Source organism: Chenopodium album, chromosome 15 (genome assembly GCF_948465745.1).
Source record: "Chenopodium album chromosome 15, dcCheAlbu1.1, whole genome shotgun sequence".
Taxonomy (NCBI): domain Eukaryota; kingdom Viridiplantae; phylum Streptophyta; class Magnoliopsida; order Caryophyllales; family Amaranthaceae; genus Chenopodium; species Chenopodium album.
The window spans coordinates 53,171,658-53,199,542 of record NC_137848.1 but is presented as its reverse complement, the minus strand read 5'-3'; the positions used below and the strand labels follow the sequence as shown (position 1 = coordinate 53,199,542).

Here is a 27,885-nt window from a genome sequence, read left to right as displayed (position 1 = left end):
ACCCCCCAATGGCGAGTCTCGATATCAATCCATTGTTTATGACCCAATCTCCATAACAACAGAAATGGCTTTTGTTAGTATATATATATAGAGAGAGAGAGATGGAGGGAAAAAAAGAATTAGACATGTACTGTGTTTTTCACTTTTTTTTTAAACTTTGGATGGGATAGATCATAGATGCATCAATAAGTTAATTTGTTAGTCGTAGACTCGTAGTCTTTGATTGATAGTCTTTTAAGAGCAATTCGGGTATGGTTAATAATTCTCATCTGTAGAGCATCAATTATCCTCTCTATATAAGACATGAAGATGTCTCTTGTAAGTAGACTATGTGAAAATTGAATATTCGCATTTATGAATAGCAAGTCAAATGCCCAAAACTATATTACTGATCAAGCAATAGGTCATAGCTGCATCCCGGTAAAATGAACATTTAGAATAAAAATTATGAGCACATAGAAAAAATATTTCGTACTAAAAAGTGAACATGTTTTATAAAAATTTATCAATTAGTATATTAAAAATGAATACAATTAGTATATTACTCGTCAATTATCATAAGAGATATGTACAGAAAAATTTAAGAAAATTTGCACACTAGTGCATCCATCTATCCATCCTCATAACCATCATTTTTCTCTTCTTATGGGCTTGATGTTTGGCAGAAACCCTCATTTTTCTCTTCGCATTTCTGATAGGATTAATTACAGCCATGAGCTTCTCGTCTTGCTTCTTCTTGAACCTTTTTTCTCCAAGATCATGCCTCATCTGGTTGTAAACTTGTATAAAGTTCTGACAACCAAGTTTTTCCTGTATCTTTTCACGAACTTTTTCGGCACGTTTCTTTACATCATCTGTATGGATGAAAAAAGGCATTTGAAGTTTTCAACTAAGAAAGGCAAAGCATAGAGAATATAATCTACCCTGGCTGCACTACAATTAAGAAGGAAAAAAAGATTTCCCAGAAATGAATAGCCAAAATGCACTTCAATGTCTTCAAAGCAGCTTTAATTTATAGTTGAGTGTAACATGTGGCAGACAATACGCACAATACAAAATACAGAAGAAAAACTTGGAAGTTGAAGAAATTATAAATCTTACCTGGAACTACTTTTCCAGAAAATCCCTTGCAAAGTTTGTAAATTGGGAACAATAGCAGATAGGCATACTGCAGGCAATCTTCTTGGGTAGTCTGCTCAGCTATCAGTCTAAGACTACCAAGAATCATCTTCGTCTGAAATTTTTTAAAAAAATCTTTAGCAACAGAGGTATGTAAGCAAGCCTTTACGAAAAAACATAATTATACGACGTGAACAAGCAAAGAACTACTGGTTCAGTATCCGTACTCCATATCCTAAGAGCTCACTGACCTGTGTATCCTCAGTTTGAAGAGCAGTCTTTCCCATTGTGTTTAGTAAACCACACACGAGCAAAAAACTAAGATTATTAATTTTCTAATCAAAATTTTTGTTATCGAATCCACAAGTGAACACTTCCGTGAAACTCCTTCCGCTTTTTGTATCAAGCAACTGACAAGCTTTAAGAAAACATCCTTGATCGCGTGAATCTAGGGAGGACCAAAATGTGCTGGGATCCTTAAACTCTGTTTGACGCAATAGAGTCTGTATCCCACATATTGCAAATGCAAGATTGCATTTAACAAGCCTTCTTACACCTTTATCAGGGAGTTGAACTTTTAATCGACTGCATAGAGACGAAGCAATCAGGAACATCCTACTCGTGCTTGTAAGGCAAGTTGTTCCAATTTTTTTCCCTTGCTTTCCCATTTGCTCAAAGTATAATGCAACAAGACGGCTGGATATGTTACAAATCCATGGGTGTGGATGCACAAGAAGCTCAGAGACTGCCTGCCATATATTCTGGAAAAAAGTGAAGTTTTACCAACAAACACTTGAGATTAATAGCTGCATACACTAGTAGAAAAATTGAAAAATACATCGCTCATTGGCCACCGGTTTTTAAAAACCGGTGGCTTAATTAAGTGGCGGGATGAGGCAAAGAACAATGGCCACCGGTTCAACCAAACCCGTGGCAAAAATTGGAAAGGCCACCGGTTTTAAACCGGTGGCAATAACTAATTATGTTTTTGTTAAAAAAAAAACCGACCTTTTCTTCCTCCCTTTATAACCCTCCTTTTCCTAAACCCTAGCCCATCACGTTCTCACTCCTCCCTCAATCTCTCCTCTTATTCTCTCTCCTCCTCACATTCTCTCTGATCTCACGCACTCCTTCTTCCTCGATCTCTTCTCTCGTCTTCCCTCTTCTCTCGTCTTCCTCTCTCCTCTTCCTCTGTTATCTCTCGTCTTTTCCTCTCTTCTCTCGTCTTCCTCTCTCGTCTTCCTCTCTCCCTCAACCCCATCACGATCGTCACCTCCTCCCTCCTCTTACCCTCTTTCGAGCACCACCGCCGCCGCCACTATTCAACGGCGCCAAAGGTTTTCAGGTTAAATTCGACCAAGAAAACTCTAGATCTAGGGTTTTCTTGGTCGATTTTGACCTTTATAACCCAAATTCAAGCAAGATTCGGGGTGTGTTGGTGGGATTTGAGGTAAGTTCTCTTTTTTTTCTTACTCTTATTTTATTTTTGAGATTTTTGGTGGAATTTGGTGGTTTGTGGTGGTTTTTGGTGGTGGCTTTTTATGGTCTTGGTCGGTTTGTGGTGGTTTGTGGTGGTTTTTGGTGTCGGATGGTTTGTGGTGGTTTTTGGTGTCGGATGGTTTGTGGTGGTTTTTGGTGGTGGCTGGTGGGTAGGGTGATAGATCTGGGTTAGTTGGATGGTTTAAGGTGGGTGTTTTGTTAATTAAACGAATTTTCTGTGTTTAATCAAAACATGCATGCGGATTTCTGGGTTTTTTCGGGTTTTCTGGGTTGTTTTTTGAGGTTTTTTGGTTTTTACGGGTTTCTTGGTTTTTTGTGTTTTCTGTTTTTTCTTTTTTTTTTTTTTTTTTTTTGTCAAGTAATTTTTTCGGGTTGTTTTTTGTGTTTTCTGTTTTTTCGAATTTTCTTGTTTTTTTTTTTTTTTTTTTGTCAAGTAATTTTTTTTGTTTTAATTGATGCAAGTTAATTGATTTAGATCTTAATAACTCGAAGAATCAAGATGAGAATATAAGTTGAAGAATCAAGATGTTGTATTTTTTTGTATTATATTGTAATTTTTGACTCAATTTGGTTGGACTGTTTTTTGGTTTTGTTTTTTCAATTTTTGGTTGTTGATTTTCTGTAATTTAATTTATTCGTTATTTGTCATTTTCATGTTGTAATTTTTTTTTTGATTATTTATATGTTGTAATTTTTTCGATTACAATGAATGAAATTGGTCGATTATATTTAAATTTGATGTTAAATTTTTTTTTTTTGAGTTCAATTATATTTAAAGTGAAAAAGAAAAAAAAAAAAAATATATATATATACCTATAATTGCCACCGGTTAACCGGTGGCAAATGTCTGCCAACCCAAAAAAAAAAAAAAAAACCGCCAAATATAATTGCCACCGGTTAACCGGTGGCAATTAGTTATTTTGCCACCGGTTTTGAACCGGTGGCCTTTTGTTCTAGGATTTGCCACCCCCCAACTGACCACCGGTTCAAAACCGGTGGCATAAGGGGGTTTTGAACCGGTGGCCAACTAGTATTTTCGCCTAGTGATATTATTACCTTGTTGAAGCAAATAGCTTCATCTTTTGGAGTAAAAATGAACATTAAAAATAAAACTTAATTCTGTTATAGAATTATTAGGAAAGCAATGAAGTGTATAGAAGCTTCTCTGCAGGGATATCAAGAAAAAATTAAAACAAAACTGGCAATCTTGCAATGATATGACATTCTGTAGTTTTGACTGAAATGCTAAGCTTCTAATAAGTGCTTCCAGTTCATTACTCTTCACAAGTCTCACACAATGTTCAAATGTTTCTTCCTCATTTACTTGAAAAGAATATCAAAACCAATTCATTCGGTAAAAAGAAGAGGCTTTCAGAGATATCCTCCCCCTCCCTCTCACAAAATGCTATGGTTTTATTTTTTAATTTTTTGAAAGGGAAGGGCATGCACAAGCATTTTGGATAACCAATTTGCCTTTATGCTTGGGAGGTCCACTATGGAAGGTATCCATTTAATAAGACAAATGATGGAGTTTTATAGGGTAAAGAAGAAGGATCTTCATATGCTCTTTATTGATTTAAAGAAGACATATGACAAGGTGCCAAGAGGAGGTACTTTGGTGGTCAATGTTGAAGAAAGGTATCCCACGAAAGTATGTGGACCAAGATATGTACCGGGATGTGTCAACAAATGTGAGAACATGTGAAGGGTTGACAAAAGATTTTCCTATTACAATTGGATTGCAATTAAGTCCTTTTCCTTTTGCAACGGTTCTATTTGAAGTAACTAGAGTACTAGACCAATACAAGATGAGATTACATGGTGTATGTTCCCTATTTCACTATTCATGTATTAGGTTTGACCATAATTTTTTACTAATATAATAAAATATATTTTTTATCATAAAATATGTTGTTAGATAGGTATTAGTATAAAGTTTCATAATATAATTTTAAAAATAATTTTCATTAATATTTAATTGTATAAAAATAAAGTCACAATAATGCATTGGCATGTGTGCAATGTTAAAAGGGAGTATGATGGAAAAAAAAAATAAGTATCCATGTTATGAATTCTATCTAAATAGGCAAATAGCTTCCTAGTCTAAACATTTCAGTTCAGAAATATGTACAAGCATTACCCAACACTTAGATATTTAAGCACTAATCAAGATCAATACTAATGCCCGACTCGAGATAAATATATAAAAAATAAAAACAGCTATCCTTGCCATGAGACCTTGTCATAATAACATATGTTAAGTTAGAATTGCAAAGATAAAAGAACTATGAACCGACAGCAAGAAACTTACTTCAATATCCCCAACAAAGAATAAGTCTGGAATCTGAGTAAGAATTTTCTCCAACAAAATGAAAGAATAATAAGCATCCTTCCAAAAGGGGATCGTTTCAGGATCTGACAGATTTAGCTGCCCACCATTCAACGCATCAATAGCAGACTGCACGATTGCTTTCATAACAGGCAGTACATAATTTATGTGCTTCTGAAATCCTCTCTTCATCACTTCAACAAAAAATCCAAGGACCTGGACAAAATATACTCCGACAGTAAGAACATTATCTGTATTAACTCAAAAATATTAAGCAAGTTACCAGACAATATATTCCCAAAAAAAGATATTGCAGCCTAAATCTCAGCGAACAAGATACATCAGCAGACTCAAGCAAGAGTATACCACTAGACAAAAAGAGGCACACTTAAGCACAGACAGCTTAGCCCTGAAAAGCATGCCATAAAATTTTTAATAGGCACATAATTTATCACATGTTTAAAATTTATCACCTGCTAAACTACCAACTATAACTAGCCTGATTAGGACAACTACTCATATCAACTGGGGACAATAGCCAGCAAAGGATATTAATCAACAGGCTCTGATCACAAACATCCACCCACCAACCATTTAGCAACATTTTAAGCCTCTTGAGAACGATCATGAGGTTTTATAAGAAATTAAGAGCAAAAGCATCTAATTCTAAGGTGCAGAAAGACCCAATCTTTCTTTAACTGATCCTACTCCCCACTGTAGAGAGCTTCAAAAAATATTTAGATAAGGTAGCTTAGTGAATAAGATGTGTGTCGAAAATGTAAGATGAATGACACCAACTGTAAAAACAGTAAACTGCATTTACCATCATATAAATTCATTACCTGCGCTGCTGGGCTCCATAACTGTTGTGACTTTCCCAAATACCAAGTAAGAGACATATTCAAAATGGTCTCAAGTGGCTGTGATCTAATACGCCCAATAAGATGCTTTATAACAATTCCAATTAAGGAGCGAACTTGGTTATCATGATCATTAGCCAAAGCAAACACCAAATGGAGAAAGAATATCTTTGACTGCTCACAAATTACGCTCTCAGGAAATCTCTTAATAATTGTCTTGAGCATTTCCAAAATAGCTGCTCTCCCAGTAGCATGTTTATACCTGGAAACAAATTTTACATAAGGTATGTACCTAAGGGAACACAATAACAATTTTACGTTGTACACCTCAAGTAAGGATATGGTATCTTACGTTAAATTGGCCACAAGGGTATCAAGATGCTTCTGCCTGCGTTTCTGAGAGAGTTGATAGTTGAGCAAGAATTGTAATAGTATCTGACTGCATTTTCTGCGGATAGCTTCCTCTTGACTGGTTACCATTAGCTTTGCAACTTCATTTACCATTTTATAAATTTTATGGACGACAAGCTTGCGCTGTACAATTGCCTTCAAAAGTGTCAAGGCAACAAAAGAGGGTTTTTCTACAAGATCGACAAACAGGGGAAACTGTATCAACACATGAAATTGATCCGTCGAAAGGGTAATTTTGGTGCTCCGAAGCAGGGCAGTCAATAATTTTAAACAGGACTGCATTACAGCACTATTTACATTAGCGTTTCTAGCAATGCCCAATAATGTCACTTTTATCTTGTCAGCTTGAGATTCCAAGGAGGGAAGAGGCAGGCCTTGTCAACGGAAATATACACTTGAGAGCAACATCTACTATCTCTTCATACTTAGAACTCAGGCAAGATGTCAGAAGCTTTATAAAAGGATCCAACAGAGAGATCAGATGATCATTGCCCTTGTGAAGTTTAATATTTCTCAAACGATTGTGAAGAAGTCGAAGAGCAAAGACTGTAATAAGATACGAGCACTGTGGTTCGATCCCAACATAACATTTCATAACAACTTTACTATTTGCCTCGACATGATGTTCTTTTTTTAATCCCTCCACTAACATAGTTTCTCTTTTACATTTATCCTCAGAAAGCCAATCATCAATGAGGCCATATATGAAGATAAAGAGATCAATCTGATCAGCAGAGGAGTTTCTTTCAAATCCCGCAGCAATATGAGTCAACATTGTCTCCAATTTTAATTTTATTTTAGGTGTTAAATGCTTCTGCATATGAGCGGATACTGGAGAGAGCAGCTTCAACCCATGGGATTTGAAAGTCACATTTTGGGCAATCAACCTAAGTGTATCAAAAGACATTTGTTTTCTAGTCTCTCTCATTTTAAAAGCAACCTTTTCCACTTCTTTTTGCTCAGCTACCTCACTGAAAAGGTCATTATCTACTGCACGAAGGAGCTCATCCAAACAAAAGTCTAGCAAACCACCTACCGTACCTGGAAGGCCTTTTGACAAGATGAAGTTGATAGTATATCCCAAAACATGAAGCTCAAATCCTTGTTTTAATGTTGCACTCAAAGTCTTGACAACAAGTTTAAGATACTCAAATCCGAGTTCCTTTAAACATGCAACCAAAGCACATCTAGCTTCATCACGAATGCTCTGCAGACGATTTTTAAGAAAGTTTGATATCCGATGAATAATACAAGAAAGATAAATATCCAGGGTGTCACCAGGAAGTTTCTTTAAAACTTTTAGGATGGCAACACTAATACTAACATTCACTTTCTGTGGATCAGAAACAAGCAGTTTTTGCAACTTTGGCAGCACATTACCAGTAAGACAGGCCTGTATTGCAGAAAACATAGAACTGGTACATTTAGGTTTTGTAGCTGAATTAGTTTTGTTTTCAGGATCATTCTCTGTTACATCATTTCTTAGAAATACCAGGTCAGGTGAGGAATAGGTCTCAGAGAAATGAAATTGGTCAAGGATAGAACAAACAAGTCGTAACAGGACCTTTTCCCTATCAAGCTTTTTTTCCATATCCCTGAAACATCTCATTAGTAAAGCATAGTATGATTTCCATCCTAATTGACCAGAAATAGAAGCGATGGCATCAAGACAGGCACTTCTTATATGCTCCCCCTTTCCTGTTTGCAAGTCATACAACATACTGAAAAAGAGGGGGATGAACACTTTCTTCAACACAAACTGGAAAACAGGAAAATAGAATTAATCAACAAGTCAAATTGTATAAAATAAGGAGCAAAATACAACATGTGGCTAACCTCGGAAAGCTGCCCAGTGGCAACAACATTTCTAAAGCGTGACAATGCTCTGGCTTTCCTATGTTTCTGCAAGAACAAAAACAAGTCAGCATTGCAGTAATACACACAAGCACCTTTCATACTAATTAATAAACATAATTTAGATATGTAACATATAAACTACAAACTAGAATGAACTGGCTCACTGAGTCAATTAAGCTGAAACATCAGGCTAAGATAAACAAGGAATGTCCAGGAATCATAGCACTAAGGCGAAGCAACATAGACTAATCAATTGCACATATCAAGAAACTAAGGGAATGACAGGAAAAATCCTGTCAGTTTATCTGATCATAAATTATATAGATAATGAATCATTTAGATACAAACATGAATTTCCTTCCCTAGTTTCAGCTAATGTCATTACTTGCATACAAATCAAAAAACTGCTGGCAGGCCTGGTACAGCACCTGCGTGCACAATATGACCATTATGTCCAAACAGTAGCTTTAAATCCTGAGGCCAATAAAAGCTTTGGCAGAAATCAAGTTTTCATAAAGACAATAGCCAAAGTTAGTACTAAAAGAATGCCAGAATCAAAACACTTTATAAGGGAAAAAGTCTCCAATATGGGCAACATCTTTTGAAAGTTCCTATCTCCTAACCAGTCCTGTTGACCCATTTTAAAAGTAAAATTTTCATGTGGAGGCAATTTGTGAAACTAAAAGACAGCGCACACATGGATATTGGAAATCAGGCCAAAGCTTGTCCAAATGATATGTTTCCAGCTAAGAATGTAATGATGAAAGTTGTTTTCAAGAGCATATAGCATAAGATAGAAAAAATGGAGGAAAAAGGATCTTTGTGTATGAGCACGGGAAATAGATTCTTGATTCATGCAGCCTAAGTCAACTTTTAGGGAATAACTGAATTAGACTTTGGCTTTGTTGTCGTAACTATAATAAGATGTATTAAACTTTAGGTGAAACCTCATTATTTAGAAAATTAAAAATACAAAGAAATAAAAACCCTGAGATCATAAAAGAAATCATGAGGAATCAATAGTGATTATTACCTGTAAATGAACAATGTTGTTGAAGAAGTCAACTTCAGCATCTGCACTGCAGAGGACCTTTAAACTTCCAAGATTTGGAATTCCTGAAAGCTTCAGGACCATCTCATGCAACAAGTCAATCCATTCCTAGAATCATACCCATCAATCAATGTGACCTTGAAAGCCCAGTTTATGAATAAATCACTGTAATAGCAGTATTGACTAGAATTTCAAAAGATGCCTACCTTTTGCATAGTTGTTATTTTAGTCATTGCATCTCCCATGTGCTTCAAAAGGAATTTATTTACAATACGCTGAATGTGATTGTCAGTCCAATAAGTGTCATCAACTGCCATTGTTTGTGCAGGAACCTCCTGGTTCTTTACTTCCTCCCCAATAATCAGAGCAGAGAATTCAACAAATGAGAGCAGCGACTTATATGCACATTGTCTTATAATTAACTCATCAGATTTGATGTCATAAATACAATGGGATAATATCACTATTGCTTGATCCTCACTAACACCAAAGAAGTAATCTGCTGTGATTCTGTCGTAAGCATTGATGACAATATCAAAATTGAGCTCATCCATTACCACTGTAGAAGTGGCATTTAATTCACAAACTAGATTTACCTGCAAATACAAAAAAAAAATCAAGGAAAAACAGATGACCCGCCCAAAAAAAAAAAAAAAAAAACTTAGCAACCATTAAAAAGGAAATTGTAAGAACAGAAGACAATTACCATAGAGTGAATGGATGAATCATTCTCAGCTAGAGCACCAAGAAGATTACAGATAGACGACCGTACACCCCTTTCAGCAGAAATAAGAATGGGAGATACAGCCTTCAAAATTTTAGTGTTAGCTTCACTATGTAATTTTGAAACTATATCCCTGAGGATCTGCAAAGCCTCCATACACAAGTCTAACAAACAAAATAAACAAATGGCTTTATAAAATAAAACTAAACAAAATGAACTCTTAAAGAAAAAAGAATAGGACCCTACCAGAATTTTTTATTCCATCTGACGCAAGCAAAAGCAAGATATCCACATACTTTCTTGCTCCTGATTGATCCTTTATGAACTTTGATAATAATTTCAGAACTCTCAGCAAAGTTTCCCCAGGATGTTTGAACAACTTCCTGCAAAAAAGATGGTGAAACACACGAAAAGATACAGGCAAGAAATCTACTGCCCAAAAAGTTAAAATTGCCTTCAAGAATGAAAAAAAGCGTAGGGTAAAGAGAACAAGATCCACAGAAGAAATGACACCATAGAGACAGAAAATTGATTTTTAACAAATGATGAAGGGACGTCTATAAGAGGAATAGAGAATAATGCCAAATTGAAAGCAAGCCTTGATCTCAAAGGCCCAAACCATACACTTCAAGGCTAAGAACATTTTTTCCTGTAAAGCATAGCTAATCCTCATCGGAAGAAATTATAATTAAAGAGATAATTATTTGAGGCCCTATACTCTTCACCATAAATAAAATAACATTTATGGCACAAGGAAATAAAATCACATTTATTGCACAAGGTATATCCAGTAATATCAAATAAACAAGAGAAACAATTGTTATATATTTCCCATGTATATATATATATATATGGGAAATTCAATTCTCTTTGGTTATACTGTATTTTTTTAATATTTTCAGTGGTAAATTGTAAAAATTCTTATTATCTTTGGCAAACTCTAATTAGCTAAAATAATCAAATGGTGACATTAATGATGTTTATATGCAATTATAAGCCAAACTCTAGTTAAATAAAAACTTAATGACTAATTTAACCTTAAAAACTAGTACATACCAGTTTTCTTACTACATGCAATCAAGTTTGCCTCTAGTTAAATAAAAACTTAATGACTAATTTAACCTTAGACAACTCCAACTTGATTGCATGTAGTAAGAACCATTAAGACACAATATAGAAAAAAGGCGAACTGAAATCAAGAACATATATAGTTAACCTTCACTTTTATTATTGAGCTACGTAAAAATTAACTAAAAATAATATACCTTTTTCTATCAGTGAAAGTGTGGAATAGATGATGCAGGCTGTCAACAAGACCCTGAAGGTTTGAACAGATAATGTCATCAATAACATAGCCATCAATCCCAAGCTCAACTTCAAGAGTTAAAAGGTTCTCGGTGAACTTGAGAACGCTATAAACTATGGCTTCAGAAGCTGTTGGAACAGATAAGATTGAAAAGATATCTGGAATTAGGTTCTTTTCTCGGCATAAAAGAGAAACAAGTCTCGGACTCTGGCTCATTGCAAGAAAGCAAAAGAACAAAGAGCTTGGCTTTTCGCTACTTGAGCCCTCCTGCTTGAATCCATGTACTAAAGGCTTCACTGCCTTGAAGAATATATCCCAAAATGTAGAGCCAAAATCATGGTCCTTGTAATTATTAAGAATGGAAGAAATGATCTTCAGGCATAATGATCTCATATCTTTAAATTGCTTGACTGCCGAGCTGGTCTGTACATATATTCACAAATATGATCAGTAATTACAGCAAATCTTCTGCTTATCCAAAGTATATATGTAAAAGTTATACTACAGATGAACGCCATTTTCAATAATAATCACTGGTGAGTCACATATTTTAAGCAAAAAGACAAGTGACTGTTATAGACTGAAATTCAGACCTGTATATTATATGGATAATAATATGAAAGCTTGGAATTCAGATTAATAATGGCAGAATTTGGATAGAAAAGGATAGATTAATTGCTTAAGGCTATCACTCTCTTGATAACTTTAGGTTATCACTCTCAACATTTTTCCTCACAATTCACATCATATCCTACTGCATATACTATCCCTATTTATACTAAGGTCAAGTGACTGCTAACCTAAAAGTATTAAATTTCCCAAATTACCCTCCCTAATGTTAGTCTATTACAGTGACGTTGTTATACGTGCCTATTGGACTTAACCTAGCCCAGATCTACTTTTCCAGCCTCACCACACACACACATAACATACGTAATATGTTATTTATCATAAACAAATTAAAGCAGTAAATTATATAGTTTATTGTACCCATACATGGCTCATAGCTTCCTTTCTACTTTCTTGCATGGTAATATCGGACGAACCATCAAGTTGTCCAGAGTAGGTTGCTTAGGACTTTTATTCAGAATACTTGAAGCACAGCTGTCCAGAATACGGACAACACAACCCAAGAGAAGATCAAGAAATGGGCTGACACGTGAAGCATCAAAAATTCTAAAAATTTCTTCAACCACGTGCAAAAACCCAAATCTCTTTTTCAAGGGAACGGCCAATATTCTCTCCACAGAGAATAAATTCAATAAAGTTGGCAATTCAAATTCATCCAAATTACATTTCTCTGAAACCCAAGCACAACTTTCTATTTCTTCATTACCAAGATCAGTAGTTTGCAAAGATTTGAACAATAGTTGAAAGAAAAGAGGAAGCTCAGCAACACTGAATTCAGCAATAAATCCCAGCACAGCCTTTCGATTGCTCACGCTTGCATGCTGTATGATAGGAAAATAATATAATGTTGAGTTAGCAATTCAATTGGACAAAAAAGCAATCAACCCCTAAGCCATCTCACCTTTCTTGAGGCAAGTGTCCTAAGACTTCTAACTTTTGGCATCAGCAATCGAATAACTATCGGGACAAGTTGGGCTCTGTGCTCTTCTTCAACCAAAGTAGAGTCTTCAGACAAACTCCAAGTAGCAATTTCTTCTCTCAAACATTTTGAACTGACAAGGTTTTTCAGATGCTTCTCATAAGGGAGCAAGAACCTATCCTTCCAATTTAAGAGACAATCCAAAACCCTAATTTGTATCTCAACATCATTGTTATCAAGCAACCTGGAAACCTCACTCTCGTCATATTCCAATCACAAAGATACAGAGGGAAAACAGACATATAAACATATATATATATTTACAAACCTATTCACCAAAACTTCTTTCAATAGTTGACTGCAGTAAAATGACCTGGGATTCCTCATCAACTTAAATAGGTTAAGCCACTCCATGAGTACAACTTTCCAATCCTTACCAGCACAAGCATGTGAATCAAACGATTCCAAGCTACAAACAGAGGCACATATAACAGACAATTAGTACAATTCTCCAAGCCACGCCATGACATGACAAGCCCAGTTCTAATCATTTAATAAAAAAATCAGCACTCACTTACCGAGGGTTTTCATCACTGTAGCCCAGAAATTTCAAAAATAATGGAACTACTTGACGAGAATGTGACTCGGTAATGGTTGGAATCCTTTGTAAGGCTTGAAGTAGCAAAGAAATTATGGACAAGCCAGAACAATCAGAGGATGTTGAGCTACAAAAGGAATGGAATTGTTCCACCAAATCTGACCACAGCAACAGAGCAAGCAATTAGAAAGCCATAAAAACAAGAATCCCTTGTCAGCCAGCAGACTTGTAAAAACTCACTGTTCAGCCTACCATTACACTAAGAAGATAAGAATCTCAGTTCAAAAATGTAATTAAAGATGTTTATATCATCTAAACAAGCACTAGAGGTACAACTGTAAACTAGGTTGGCCAGGAAGGGTTGGGGTTAAAGTTCGGATTCAGGTCATTTTTCAGCTAGGTACACTTCAGGTTCAATCGGACAGTGTTTGTTCTTGACCCAAACATTTTGTGTTCAGGTTGCCCAATTGATTGAGAGATTTCAGAAATGCTATATTATTTTTATATTCAAGATCAATATATATAACCATATATGGATAAATATATTTTAAAGTGCGTGCAAAATAATAAATAATGATGAATTTTTAAATTATAATACATATTCAACCTTTAAAAGATGTATGCATCCAACCAAAACAATATTATATGCAACTGTAACATTAATTACTATAAAGGCGATAATTTACTGATAAATCAGAATATCAGATAATAGATGGGATGGTCAGGTTTGACACCATTTTTTGAATTATTCAGGCTAGGGTAAGGTTTTAGGTCATGAAATCTTGTTCATGGCCCAATTTTTTGCATCAGGTCGATTTTTGACAAGTCTAATTAGAGGCAATTACCAAACATAACTTTCCACCCAATATCTTAGATTATATGACAAACACATATGGACTTAGGTTCTTCAATGACATAAGATATTTGAAGAGCCAGTACATACCAGTTTTCTTACTACATGCAATCAAGTTGGAGTTGTCTAAACCATGAGCCTTTAGAGAGCTGGTCTGGCATTGCTCAAAAAAGCAGATAAACTTATTCCATAAGAGCCCAGGATATGTGCTGATCATAGCAGAAAGGCACTCTAAAGCTGAATTTGTTAAATCCATGTATTGGTTATACAAAAGCCCAATAATGCCATATAAAGCTGGTAGTACATGGCCTTCAGTTACACCAGGAGCAGATAGAGAAGTCTGTATTGTAGAAACTAGCAAAGTGACCTTTCTACTGGTGGCAACTGAGATGGGTGTTTGCTCAATAGAAAGAAGCAGGTTAAACACCTGCATGTCACACAAAATATAAATAAAATTAATAATATAGCTGTTTCAATGGCCAAATCAACACAAAAATATATAATCCATAATGAGTAAAAAAATATTGAATAAAATGTACATTGTAGCATTGGGTGCCAACGTGATTTTCTTCAGAATCTTCTATATCCATCTGTTGTGATTCACAATTCCAAAGCTCATAATGACACAATATTTTAAGGGTCGAAACACGAAGTTCCTTGTCGGGATGATATAAGTTCTCCAAAAATACATTCAAAGCATCCATCACATCTGCTGCTTCAAGATTTGGATGTCTTATCAAGACACCTTTGCTGTGATGATTTGTGCAGGTATTATGAGAAACTATTCTGAAGGGAAAATTGCAGAAAGCATAAAGAAAGAAAACTTTTAAATAGCTGCTTATAAGAACAACATGACCAGATTACTTACTCATATTTCAAATCCAAATACTCTGCAACAGCAGACAGTATTTGCTGTGATGATTTGTAACTTTTTCCAAGAAGCAAAATCCTGTTGGTATGTTTATGATCAAATCTTTCAGGTCTTCCAGCACCATGATAACTTTGTAAAGCAGCACCAATTAGGCCCTGCCAAATACGTTTAGGAACTCCAGCAACAATATCTGGAAAAAAATTCAAATGGATCAACAATTATTAATTAATCAAATGAATTAAAAAATAATTCAAGTTTGAACCTTGAGACTCTCTTACAGTAGAAATAAAATTAGGACCAAATGTCAAATACAACAGTAACCAGAAAGTCACGTAGCACTTTAGTTTCAACATTCAAGGATATGCTGCATGTACGGAATGCAATGCAACAAAATGGCATTCCGAAAAGTTACCCAGCAATCGGAATTCAAAACCAGGCTGCTGAAAAGGATTCTTCTTTATTAGCGAAATGCCATTCTGTTGGTAAAGTTTTATATTTTTACAGAAGATAAACAAATACTATATCCAATTTGCTTCGCCAAATTGCAGATCTCATAGTGATTATTGCATTCCAATTGATAAAACCACTTTGACAGTCCTTAGAGATAGCCAAAACAATAATAACTTCACCGGCCAATATAAAACAACAGGCGTGTCTAAAACCACTTTGACAGTCTTTAGAGTTATCCATACTAAGTTTTCCATCAATGGTTTAATGACAGCAATACAGCCAATAGGCAAGTAACATAACCTACCAGCCCATAGGTGTAAAAATATCAGCTTACTATATTCACATTTCCCAAACCTGAAAAGACCATTATATAGGCCAATAGCACAATACAGCCAAAAACAGAAACAAGGACAGTATGGCCGATAGAAATATCATTAAATCACATCATTTCAACCACGACCTTTTATAAGATCCCACAATAAGCTTACGAAGTTATGAATAGCCTAATTGTTTCCCTTTCCTGAATCATTGATCAGAATATGGTTTCTTTAGATTATTCCCAAATCATAGAAAAACGACTATTATACATCAGCTAAAAGCATGAAACGGAGATTTTAGAGACTGCTAAAGACAATACAAGGATGATACAACAGAAACTAACATATAAAATCACGCCCAGTCAACCCTGGCTTTTTAAGTGATCCTGTATAAACAACACTTCTGCAATGCATAAGCCTTACCACAATTGAGACCACAACCACATTTTAGAAACCTGTTTCCATCTTAGAAAATAAGAAATGAAACACAGTTGTTTAAACTGTGGAAAAGTGAAACTCTCTGACACAAGCTAAAAATGCTACATTTCGTATCTTTAAGTTAGCCAAAAAAGAGACGAAGAAGCTCTAAGATAAAGTTTGAAAACAAAATCTACCTCCACAAAGACTACAATACAAGCCATTACCAAATTAAGGTGGTTAAATATTATAAGATCATATACACCAGGGTGAACTTTACATTTCTGCTTAAAACAAACAATTTTACATAGTTGTTTTCATGTTACGCAATCAAACTAAGTGATCAATGGGATGAAAGATGGGTTAAATTTGGTGGATTCTGCACCGTACCTCTCCTAGTTGGAACAGGAATGGGTATAAGGTATTTCTTTGGTGGGCAGTGGGCAAAGAAACTAGGGATATCAAACATGCCCGCCATGGGTAGTTGATAGGTGGTGAATTTCAGAACTTTCCTGCACCACCCCACATCCAAACACAACACACCAACCCTACCCAATTATGATACAATATTATAACATCCAAAGACAACCAACCTTACCAGACAGTGTAGGATATCCATAGAGCCTCCTAAGGAGCAAAGTCATAGTGAAGGTGGCCCATTCTCTCATCCGCAATATTTTAAAAACAAGAAGTTACTTATAAAAACAAAATTTCTACATTGCTACTATCGATTGAGACGATTAAGTTAAAAATTCCAAAGAGAATTCTTCAGCAAGATTTTTCTATCTCAAGTGAAACTGCAGAGTTAAAATTGTACCTGTTTCAATTGCTAATAGCCGATCAACCACATCCATCAGATACCCATTCCCCTCAACATAAAAGAAATAAGGGACGCAAAAAATGGTTCCCCAAAGTAAAGCCAAAGTGTCCTCGACTTCTTGATCAACAATTGTACCCTTGTGCGTCAAATTATTTAACACTCCTATCCAGTAGCAGAGTGACTCTTGAAAAAAACATTGAGATTTTACAACCAATTCCTTTGACATTCCTTCTAGAACATTAAAACATCCTGTTTTAGCTTGAAATCTTTCACAATAAGCCAGCATCAAATGTAGAGCTTCTCCCTTGGCTATTTCCAGTACAGTACATTCAACCAACCACTTTCAAAATGACAAAAAAAAAAAAAAAAAAAAAAAAAAAAAAAAGCCCAGTAAGTAATAATGTAAAATATTGTTAAGTTTTGGCAATGTATCCATGTGGCGAAGCTACCTTAAAATATTGCTTTGGAACGCAAGTACAGCATAGTCCTTCATGATCAATTCTTTCAAGAATGTAAGCAAACTGAAACAAAGAATTAAAAATGTCAACTCAATAGAGCTGCTTCTACAGAATGCCTAACAATCAACCACTACTACCAATCATCTAAGGTAGGATACCTTGAGCTCTTTAATTGAAAAACAGGATCCCACTGCAAAGAAAATTCAGGAATACCAGCCGAATTGTTATTGTAAATACCATCAAGAATGCACAACAGGAGCTGAAAAGTCTTATCAACCGCCTCAGATACCAGTCCCTTTGTTTCACCACTGCTATATGGAAGAATAAATTTCCGCATGAGCAACTCTACTAGTTTCTGCAATTTCTGGTAGTCTGCACAAATACAAAGAACAGTCACACAAAGAAACCGTCATACAGCTTCACAGCCTAGAAGAACATCAAAGACAAAAGTTAATAAGCTCACTCACAACTTACCACCAACTTTTCGGCCATGATCAACAGAAATTGTTGATATAAGCACTGATAACAGGCGGGATAAATGTTGAGAATAACCGCCAGATAGAGAATTTCCAATAGCTTCATACAAGTGATCCCACATCAGCCTCAGCTCACTGACATTCAACTCCATACATCTTTCAAGAGCCGCAATCACAATTTCAGTAACAGTGTAAGAACCTGCAGTGAAATGAAATGGTGAAAAGTATATAGCGTGTGATACCTTAGGCCTTTTGCCAAGTATGCCTAATAAGATACAGAAAGACTGCAAAAGATAACAGAATAACCAAAGGCACATCAAAAAATACAACCTACCTTGGTTAAACTTGTCACCTATACTTAAGAAGTCACTATCCGTTAAAAAGTCCAGCACTAGAGATGCACGTGAATGAAATTTAGATGATGTTCCTCTCATAACATGCCACAGCAAAGCACTAGCTCCAAATATTTTGGCCTCGGATGCCTTTCTTGCAACTTCATGCAATATTTTACTAACACCTGCATATAATATTAATAAAAATCAATGTCCAAAGACAAACAGGAAAAGATAAAGGTTCTATCTCTTATACATTTATAATTAACCAGTCATAATTGCACATTTGCACATATGAACCAGGCCAAATCGAGTATCGCTGAATCGTTTCAATCGAGGATCAACTTTAGTTAGGTACTGTGTGGACAATAGTTCAAAGAGGAACAATAAAACATCTGATAGAACCTTAAATATTATAAGATACAGAAGTAAAACAGCCTTCATTTAAGAACATATGCAATACTACTCAAACTACAAGAGCATAAATACAAGTAGGAAGGCAGGCAGATGAGTGCAGTATAAAAACATGCACTTTGGAAATTAGTCGATCAAGAACAATTGACCTCCATAGATTTGAATCCACTTTTCCATATTCCATCATAGAGGGAAGAACAGATTATCACTTGAACTATATAAATATACACAAGAGGACCAGAAGAAGAGAAACCATACTATGCGAATAAAAGAGCACAAAAAACCGCCACAAAACAGCACATATGGAACCATGAGTCTAAATGTCTGATAGTGTACATCTTTTAAAAATCTCCAGCAGACAAGGTCAACAAGAAAGTTAAGGATGTTGCTTAATCTTATAATAAAAACATCTTTTACTGAAGAAACTTTCACTATTCTTCTCTATTTTCCAACACTGGGTGATAGTTACATAGAACACAACACCCCACAAAAGCAGCACATCAAGCAGTTAAAAGCACTAGGTGGTTAACATTCAAGAAGAAGATAGCTCACAGTGAAATTTAAAAAGAAAAAAAATAAGACGAGTTACTATATGAGATATTACTGATTCAACTGAATGCAATTGAACTGACACTAACACATTCTAACTAGCCAATCAAGCAGCTCAAATCTTAAGGTCATTGAACTAGAACATCTGAAAAATAATCGCTCAGTGTTAGCAAAGAGATCGCAGACCCAAAAAAACTCTACTAACATCACCTTCTTTAAGTTGTTGAAAAGGTGCATTTCTCAGCAAAAACGACAGCGCTTTAGCCGTAAACTCCTGGACAAAATCTTTGGGATAATATCTTAGTTTGACTGTAATCCTACAGAAGAAAAAATTTCAAAATTGTCAAAGGACGTTCAGTCAGTAAAAATGAACTGCCAACTGTGAGTAATTGTCACTGCCTAGTGAGTTTATATTCTAACTCCCAAGATGATTTGGGGTCAGCTAACATGAATTGTCATAAGGAACCTTCCGTCAAGGATATAAAGAGCATAACACATACCCTCAGATATGACCTTCATATGGTATATATATATATATATATATATATATATATATATATATATATATATATATATATATATATATATATATATATATATATATATATATATATATAGGGAAAGGCTCTCGTGAATACCCCACTTTTATGTGAGAACACTCTCTATATTCTAAATTTTTACTTGTCTGTGTTTTAAATTTATACTCACATGTTCTAAATCTTATATAAGTTAAAACCACAAGTTCTAAATTAAATATTCATGTGTTTTAAACTTAAATCTGTTAATCTAAAATATAATTTATATGTTCTAAACTTTAAATCGTGAGCTATAAGATCTTATATCATATGTCTAAATTTTTTGGTATGTTCTAAACTTTTAATCACATATTCTAAGTATTATTAATGTATGTTCTAAATTTTAAATCAGGTGTTCTACATCTTAAATTAGATGTCCTAAATTTTACTCATATTTCAAAAAAATTTACTCACATGTTTAAATTCTTAAACCGGATGTTCTAAATTAAACTCACGCCAATGTTCACAATTTTTACTCAAATGTTCAAAATTTTGAATCATATGTTCTAACTTTTAAATCATATGTTCTAACTTCTAACTCGTATGTTAAATTTTTACTCATATGTTCTAAATTTATGTTTGTTCTCATATAAGTATGGTGTTCTCATGTAGGGGCATATTCCCATAAGATCTCTCCATATAGCATCGCTCGTTTTAGGTTGGCATATAAAATTCTTTGTGTTGTCGATAGGCCGGATTTCCGTGCAGTATATTAACAATTTAATTGACACATGGATGGCTGGTATCAAAAGTCCATTCAATAACATACAATAAGACTATATTCCTCTCTCGATCGTTCTTGTTAGTCACACATACATGTCAAAGATACTAAAGAGAAAACCTAATTAGAGAAAAATAAACTAAGTAAACAACTAGAAGGAAAATGAATCTTAGATTGAAATCAATTACAATAGACTATCCACTCGAACATTTACAACCAAGGCAAGGAAGACAACATTTTGACAAGGAATGCTTTTTTGCTACATAACCTGGACTTAGGTGAAGGAATATCTAATAAGGTTGCAAATTTAAGTTCACGATACAGCAATTTTAAAGGTTAGGGATAGGGATGTTAACAAGTCAAGCCTACTTGTGAAATGCTCTAGACTCCAGTCAAAGCTCGATATAGGCTCAGCTCGAAAACATAAACTTTGTTTCATATTGAGGACTTAAGATCTAAAATTGATCTTTAAAACTCTAGGTTGTGTTCTCACGGAGTATTGGAGAGTTTGTTCATGGTATTTATTGTTGTTTATGTAGAAGAAGACCTAACAATAGAAAGAGGAAGAAAATAGTCCCACATCGAAATATAGGAACAAGGAATAGAATATAAGAGTTATAAAAGCACAATTTAATTATCTTTGAGACAATGGCTATAGGCACCATTTGGGCCTTGCTAATTTTGAGCTTGACAACCTTTGATCAAGCCTCAAGCCGAGCTTAAGGAAAGCTTTGAGCTAGAGCAAAGCCTGATCTCACGAGCTTTAACTGAGCCTAATTAACACCCCTAGTTAGGGACATGAGAACTTTTTCAAGGATTTGGATATGGGTACAAGGACATGGCAAAGATATTAATAAATATCTCCTCTGTTTCATGTTTCAAATTAGTTGACACATTAAATTTAAAGACGTTTGCCGACACATATTTTTAAATGTAAATATCTTTAATTGTGTATTAGCAAAAATTAATTAAATTTAATATTTGAAAAATAAACATTAAGACTAATCTAACAAGACCTTAAATTTTTTCTTAACAAATCACAAAAGGAAGCTAAGGTAAATTATGTGAGAAGTACTTTAAGGTGAGAAGCATGAAAAGGTATTACAACTACATTGTGTGAAAGCTATAAGCACACTGAATATTAACTTTGAGTACGAAGTACAAATACATTCCACATAAAACTTATAATTGTATCCTATGTACATCAAATAAGCACTATAGGTTTATCAAGGAGTATATGTAGGTACATATATATTATGAACAAGATTCATAAAAAATAAAAATAAAAAATTCAAACTAATAATTCTTATTTACTACATTTATTAATAGATTATTTCCATTGTCGGCAAGTAAGAAGGAGACCCGAGGGTGCACCGGTTCGAAGAGTGGAAGAGTGGGACTATGGAGGGGTCAAACAAGGGAGAGGGAGACCAAAAATGACTTGGTTGGAAGGAGTTCGGAAAGATATGAAGTATATGGATTTGCATGGATGAAACATTGGATCGTAAGGGATGGAGGAGAGAGATGTATTTTGATGACTACACGGAATAATCAAATTTGGTTCATGTAACTCGACCCACTTATGGGATTAAGGCTTTGATTGTTTGATTGATTTCCATTGTTGGCAGCTATGTTACTTGGAATCGGGTACCCATGTCCAAGTGTCCAACCCAGCTATTTTGTGAAAATTTTCCATGATTTTGAACTAAAAATAAGTGTCCAAGTGTCCCAACCATGTTGGAGTGTCGAGGGTCCGACACGGGTACATGAGGTGAAATGAAGAATTTGAGTAACAGTCGACAAGTTCCCAAGAATACGAGATGATGAAAAGGCACCATTTTTTCTTCTCCCTTCACCCAAATTCATCATTGTTGTTGCTGACTAATGCCAAGAAAACTTTCTGAAATTTTTATTTCAATGATGATTATTTCAAATAGGAGTATAATTTGTTTAAATGAAGAGCATTACTGGTAATTGTGGGAATTGATGAAAAATTGAGAAAGAACATGTGCACAAGGTTAGATATGAGATTTCACACATTATATCATTACAATTGCCGCAACTCGGAAAACGATGGTAAAGCCATAGATGGTTGGTGGAGTAGATGAATAAGAGAGAGAAAAGGAGTAAGATTGTGGGTCTTAGTTGACATGGATGAATGCTTGAGAAGGAGATATTAAATGAAGCTAAAAATAGAAAGCGGGTGGAAGAAGAAAAAGATTCAATCTACTCTTAACCACAGGTTGTTGAATCCAATCACCATAGGATCCTTTTTCACATGAACAAAAGTCTATATACATCTAAATTTCAAATTTTAGCTTATATGTTCAAAATCTTAACCTATGTTTAAGATTAGATCTAATTTTTTTTCCTTTCTTCTTCCTCCTAACTTATAAATTTTAAATTTTAGTTGTCCTAAAGTTTAACTAATATGTTCTAAATTTTAAATTTTGTGTTTGAGATGTTGGAAAGATGCCGTGACTCAATACAAAAGGAACTACGTGGCACATTGACGTTTTTAGAAACGTCTTTTAATATATTAGTATAGATTTGTTTGTTTATTAGTCTAATCACTTTCTCAAATAGTTGCAAGTATTTTTTTTATTTAAAAAAGAAGTATATAAATACACATATTACTCCCCCACCACAAGCTCCGCACCTTCTCACATTCAGTGTAAAATGCCCAAATAACTCCTACCACATCTTTACCTTATTAATAAAATAACAACTTATAAATGAGCAATCACTAAGTTCTAAAAACTTTGAGCAAAGGTGAGTCACTAAGTCCTACCATATCTACCTTATCAATAAAGTTAACAATTTAAAAGCAAACCACTTATCACTAATATCTTTGTGCAAAGGTGTGTGTGTGTAAAGCTCTATGGGACAAAGGGAGTTTACAGCAGTAATATATTTCAAAGAGGATATAAGATAATGTATACAATAGTTCTTTACTTCTTCTACTTAAGTCTTTGACAGAAGCCCAAGCAGGCCATCAAATGAGCTAGCAAAGGTCAAAACATAAAGCACCCTAAAGTAAACTTGAAACTTATAGTTACAAGACCACACACCTACACCCGCCATCCATATGAAAATAGAGGAAAGAGAAAACAGTTGTTGAGAAAGGAAAAGAGAATGAGCAGAAACAGCCCAAATCACCAACTTCTCATCCTCTACTCTCACCATCTAATTGTCAATTTGTTGCTATGAGTAAAGCCATTAATATCTCCTGCTAGACAAGACCTCCTTTCTTCCCCCTTCCCCCCTCTCTTGGTTTTATAGTAGTTACGTGAATTCCTATCCCTATTTGCCATTTCCTGATCTAAAAAAAGCTTAAAGTTATATTTGAAAAAAAAAATACGTGGGCCAAAAAAAATCAATAAAATAATATTAAAAAAAGATACGTAAAAATTTGCATCTGCAGCTTCCATCTAGGCTCCTAGGATCCGTTGCACTTCAGTATGCCTCACAACATTTCAAATTAAGACTAGTAAAGTGTAAGTAAAGTATTATTGAAACTTGAAAATAAATTGGAAAACAGAAATGTGTTGATGCATCAAATAAGGTGAGTCATCTACCTTAATATGGAATAAAGCAAAGTGTAACCATTAATTTTAAAAACTCATTTAGTTTTAACCATTATCATGAAAGAGGGAGTATCATATAAAGGGAACAAGGTGCCTTTTCAACTAGAAAAGGAGTTGTGACGGCTGCTTGATAAAAAAAATACAGTCCTAACATTTGTTTAAATGGAAAGGCATAATTTATATTTTTCCAAACTACTCATGTCGCATGAATATGTGGAATCATTTAAAACACCATTAAACTACTTAAGATAAAATTTCCCATAGTAACACGTTCTAACCCCAAATCAGATCCTATAACAATTTGAACATAAAGACAAAAGTGATCAATATAATTTATTAAGATTTTTTTATCAAACCGACTGAAGAGCGCATGTTTAACCCAACGTCGGCAATGTGATAGAAAAAAAAGAACAAATAAGATAACTTGTCAAACATTTAAAATAAAAGGTTGCACTTACTTGAGAACATGAACAACATCTTTGGTGAGATACCTCTGCAAGTACATCATTATATATGACAATGAGGTAAACATCTGCAGCCAAGTAAATCAGCTGTTTCATAAGTATTTGTAATCCTAAGAAGTACAAAAGGCAGATAGAGAAGAATATTCCTAAGAGACATAGGTACCTGCTCAATAATCTCTGGTTCTCGGTCAGCTTTATCTTTGAGAAGAGCCAAGTAAGACTCAATAATCCTCGGAAGAAAGCTGTCAAAAAGTACATGAAGAAAGCATGTTAAATGATATTGACAACTCTTCTAGATGAAAAAACCCCTTCAAGAATCAGGAAATTAAAACAATTTAAAAGCACATAGAAGTGATAGAATCACCGATAACACATAAATTCTAGAAAAAATTACTTGGCCTGGAAGCATCGAGACTGACAAGGACAGCATTTTAAGTTCTGTTTTCTAAGGATTTTGAATAGTAATTAGGGTACTGCATCAATATAACTGTCGATAAAAACATGTGCAATTCTATATAAATAGAGGGATTAAGTTTTGCCTGGGGGCACAACCGCACAAGGTATAAACCATCCTTGTATCATTTAAACATAATTTTACATGACCTAACCAACTAAGCATTTATTAATTAATACTCCGTAGTAACTATAATGGTACTCTTTCCAAAGATCTGCTCAAAACCAAAAATGCCATCTTCTAAAAATAAATATGAAACAACTATTAGTCTATTACTCAAGATGTAAGCTTCTACAGGAACAATGACATCATCCTCCAAGACCCCCACAAGGCCACAATGACACAGGCAGCAGTGAATTAAATTAGGGGTCTATCGATGCCCATGTCCTGGTTAAAAAACCAATTAACACATATATAGAATAAAACCAACAAGGGGTAGCTGCTAGCTTGTTGACATCAATTAGAAGGTATTTTCTTGTGTAATTAAAGATTACTTTTGTTTCTGCCGCAAATAAATTCATACCAAAGAGCAATTGATGATTTTTAGAATTTTAGTGCAAAAGACTAAATGATGCAAAACTGTCCAAGCTTGCTGACATTAATTTGAGTACTGGAGTATAAATGCGTCTGGAAAGCTAACTAGCATAAACGCATAACTTGTCACGGGGAGTCAAATCGAACATTAATTAGGACAAAATTAGAAAGCAAAGCAACTTAAACGTTTAAAAGGAAGTGTTGAATAATTCCTAGAATTAAATCATCGCTAGACATTTTGGTGAGGCTATAGACATCCTATCAGTAGAGTAAGAGTGGTTTTCGAGTCACTTATGCAGCCATCTTTATTAGATGAACGATTTCAAATTGCATACTTAAATCCCTAATACTTAATTTCTCTTAGTTCTTGAAGTGGAGACTCAAGGGAAATGCGAGAGAAAAATCCTGGCTGTCTTTCTAATGAGTAAGGTGCTTGCAGTGGTGGATTAAGACTGATTTGCTTGCCTTTTGAGGCGTTTCCGACTCCTTGCAGTCAAGCTTAAAGCAACCTTATGAAGTATTCCTTACTTCTTGCAGTCAAGAGTAGAAATAAAAATTAATCTAGATTGAGCAGTTCTTGGTATTAGTTGTTACTCTATCCAAGTGAATATTTGACTTTAAACTCTGAATATCTACACATAATATCCATGTTTTAAACTGATCACATCCATATACTTTCATTTTCAATCTCCAGAAAATAACCCAGCAAAAAGATTGTCCTGGGTGCTAAAGACGTCAGACTGCAAACCAACATCATCAAGTGCAAGATTACAGGATCGAAAAAAAATGCATGAGCACAGAATAGAAGCTACTTAATACCAATGCCACTTTGTTTAATAACAAAGAAGCTGAACTGGAGGATTGAATCACAATATTGATAAATAAATTATAACAACTGACAATCACAAACTTACGGTTCAAACTCTTCACCTAGATCTCTTGATAACTCCGCAATCAACCTGTAGAAATGAAGAGCTCATACTCAATACCAAAATAGTAACATAATATTATTGCACTTTGTATAACATGATAGAACCACCTATAACTCAATAAGAAGGAAATAAATACGTATTCCACAAAATCGTAAATACAAATAAACAGAACCAGCACTCTACACAACATTACATTCCACATGAGTTTCATAGGGATAATTAGCTAGTGAAAATCCAGATTAAAAAAAAAAAGGCAAACCTGAAAATAGCCTCTAGTGAAAGCCGCGCTTTCATTTGCAACCTAGACAAGAGTCTCGCGATTATCATATCCTTGTGTAATAGAGCCAACGACAAGGTTTGTACAAGGGGCATCAATTCTTCATACAACGAAATGAAATCCTCGGCTGTATTTAACTCCTGAACCAAAACCCCGACGACAAAATAATAAATACGTGACCACGAAATGTGATGGCTTCCAATTGAGAAAATTAAAGCTAACAACTTTTGAATGCAAATTGCCTCAATTATGATTACATGATACAATTGTTTCCATCAAAATTAGGCATATGGAAATAAAATCAAAATCAAACTAAACAACAATGATAACTGATTATAGTAAAATAATTAGCATACCCTCCAATGTATTAGACAATCCAAGAAGAAATAAGAGCCAGAAGAGGGCTTGGCCTTGACGGTTTCTAGATTTCGAAGAACATTGATTTCCAGCTCGTCGATTTGCTGAGCACATGATATGAACTGCAAAACCAAATTTCCAACAATTGAATTAACTCACCTCCAAACAAACAAATTCAAACATCAAATATTTTAAAAATTAAAAATACATATAAAAAATAAAAAAAACAAGTAGGGTTTAAAGTAGGGTTTATGGTAGAAGTGAGAGAAGAGTACCACAAAGCGGCGGTTGCGGAGGCCGGGAGTAGTATTGAGAGATTTAACGGCCTGAGCTTCGTTGGCCGACGCCATTGATGGTTGCTGCTCGAAAAGAGGACAGATGAAATTGGGGAAACAGAGAAAGACGGCAACAGTAAATATTATCAATGTCGCAGGGATATATATATAGGTTTTCATTCGCCAGGTGTTGCGAGTTTTTTTTTTTTTTTTTTTTAAAGGGTCTTTTATCGGAGTTCAAATATACTTGAATAGGGACTAGGTGTTGCGAGTTTTTTTTTTTTTTTTTTAAGGGTCTTTTATCGGAGTTCAAGTATACTTGAATAGGGAATATTTCCTCCCTTTGTACGGAGTATATGGTTTCATGTTTCTTTAATCACGTTTGTTAATAATCAATTAATATCTTTAATTATCAAAAGGTAAAAATTATTAAAAGTTGATATATTAA

General features: G+C 34.6%; 1 protein-coding gene across 1 annotated transcript; it reads right to left on the bottom strand.

The window, feature by feature from the left end:
- Positions 1 to 556: 556 nt before the first annotated feature.
- Positions 557 to 27,558, bottom strand: LOC145582601 (uncharacterized). Its single transcript, XM_081639578.1, is given in 34 exon segments — positions 557 to 854; positions 1,102 to 1,234; positions 1,371 to 1,880; positions 4,931 to 5,164; positions 5,791 to 6,070; positions 6,161 to 6,591; positions 6,593 to 7,978; positions 8,056 to 8,121; positions 9,110 to 9,235; positions 9,334 to 9,723; positions 9,834 to 10,015; positions 10,098 to 10,234; positions 11,117 to 11,580; positions 12,154 to 12,222; positions 12,225 to 12,608; positions 12,689 to 12,950; positions 13,035 to 13,175; positions 13,285 to 13,462; positions 14,248 to 14,584; positions 14,697 to 14,907; positions 15,026 to 15,218; positions 17,030 to 17,357; positions 17,360 to 17,372; positions 17,482 to 17,553; positions 17,649 to 17,862; positions 17,965 to 18,165; positions 18,301 to 18,483; positions 19,472 to 19,578; positions 24,603 to 24,676; positions 24,772 to 24,850; positions 26,511 to 26,555; positions 26,788 to 26,945; positions 27,162 to 27,284; positions 27,438 to 27,558. Coding segments are annotated over 34 exon segments (8,043 nt in total). The 5' UTR covers positions 27,513 to 27,558; the 3' UTR covers positions 557 to 597.
- Between the last annotated feature and the right edge of the window lie 327 nt (positions 27,559 to 27,885).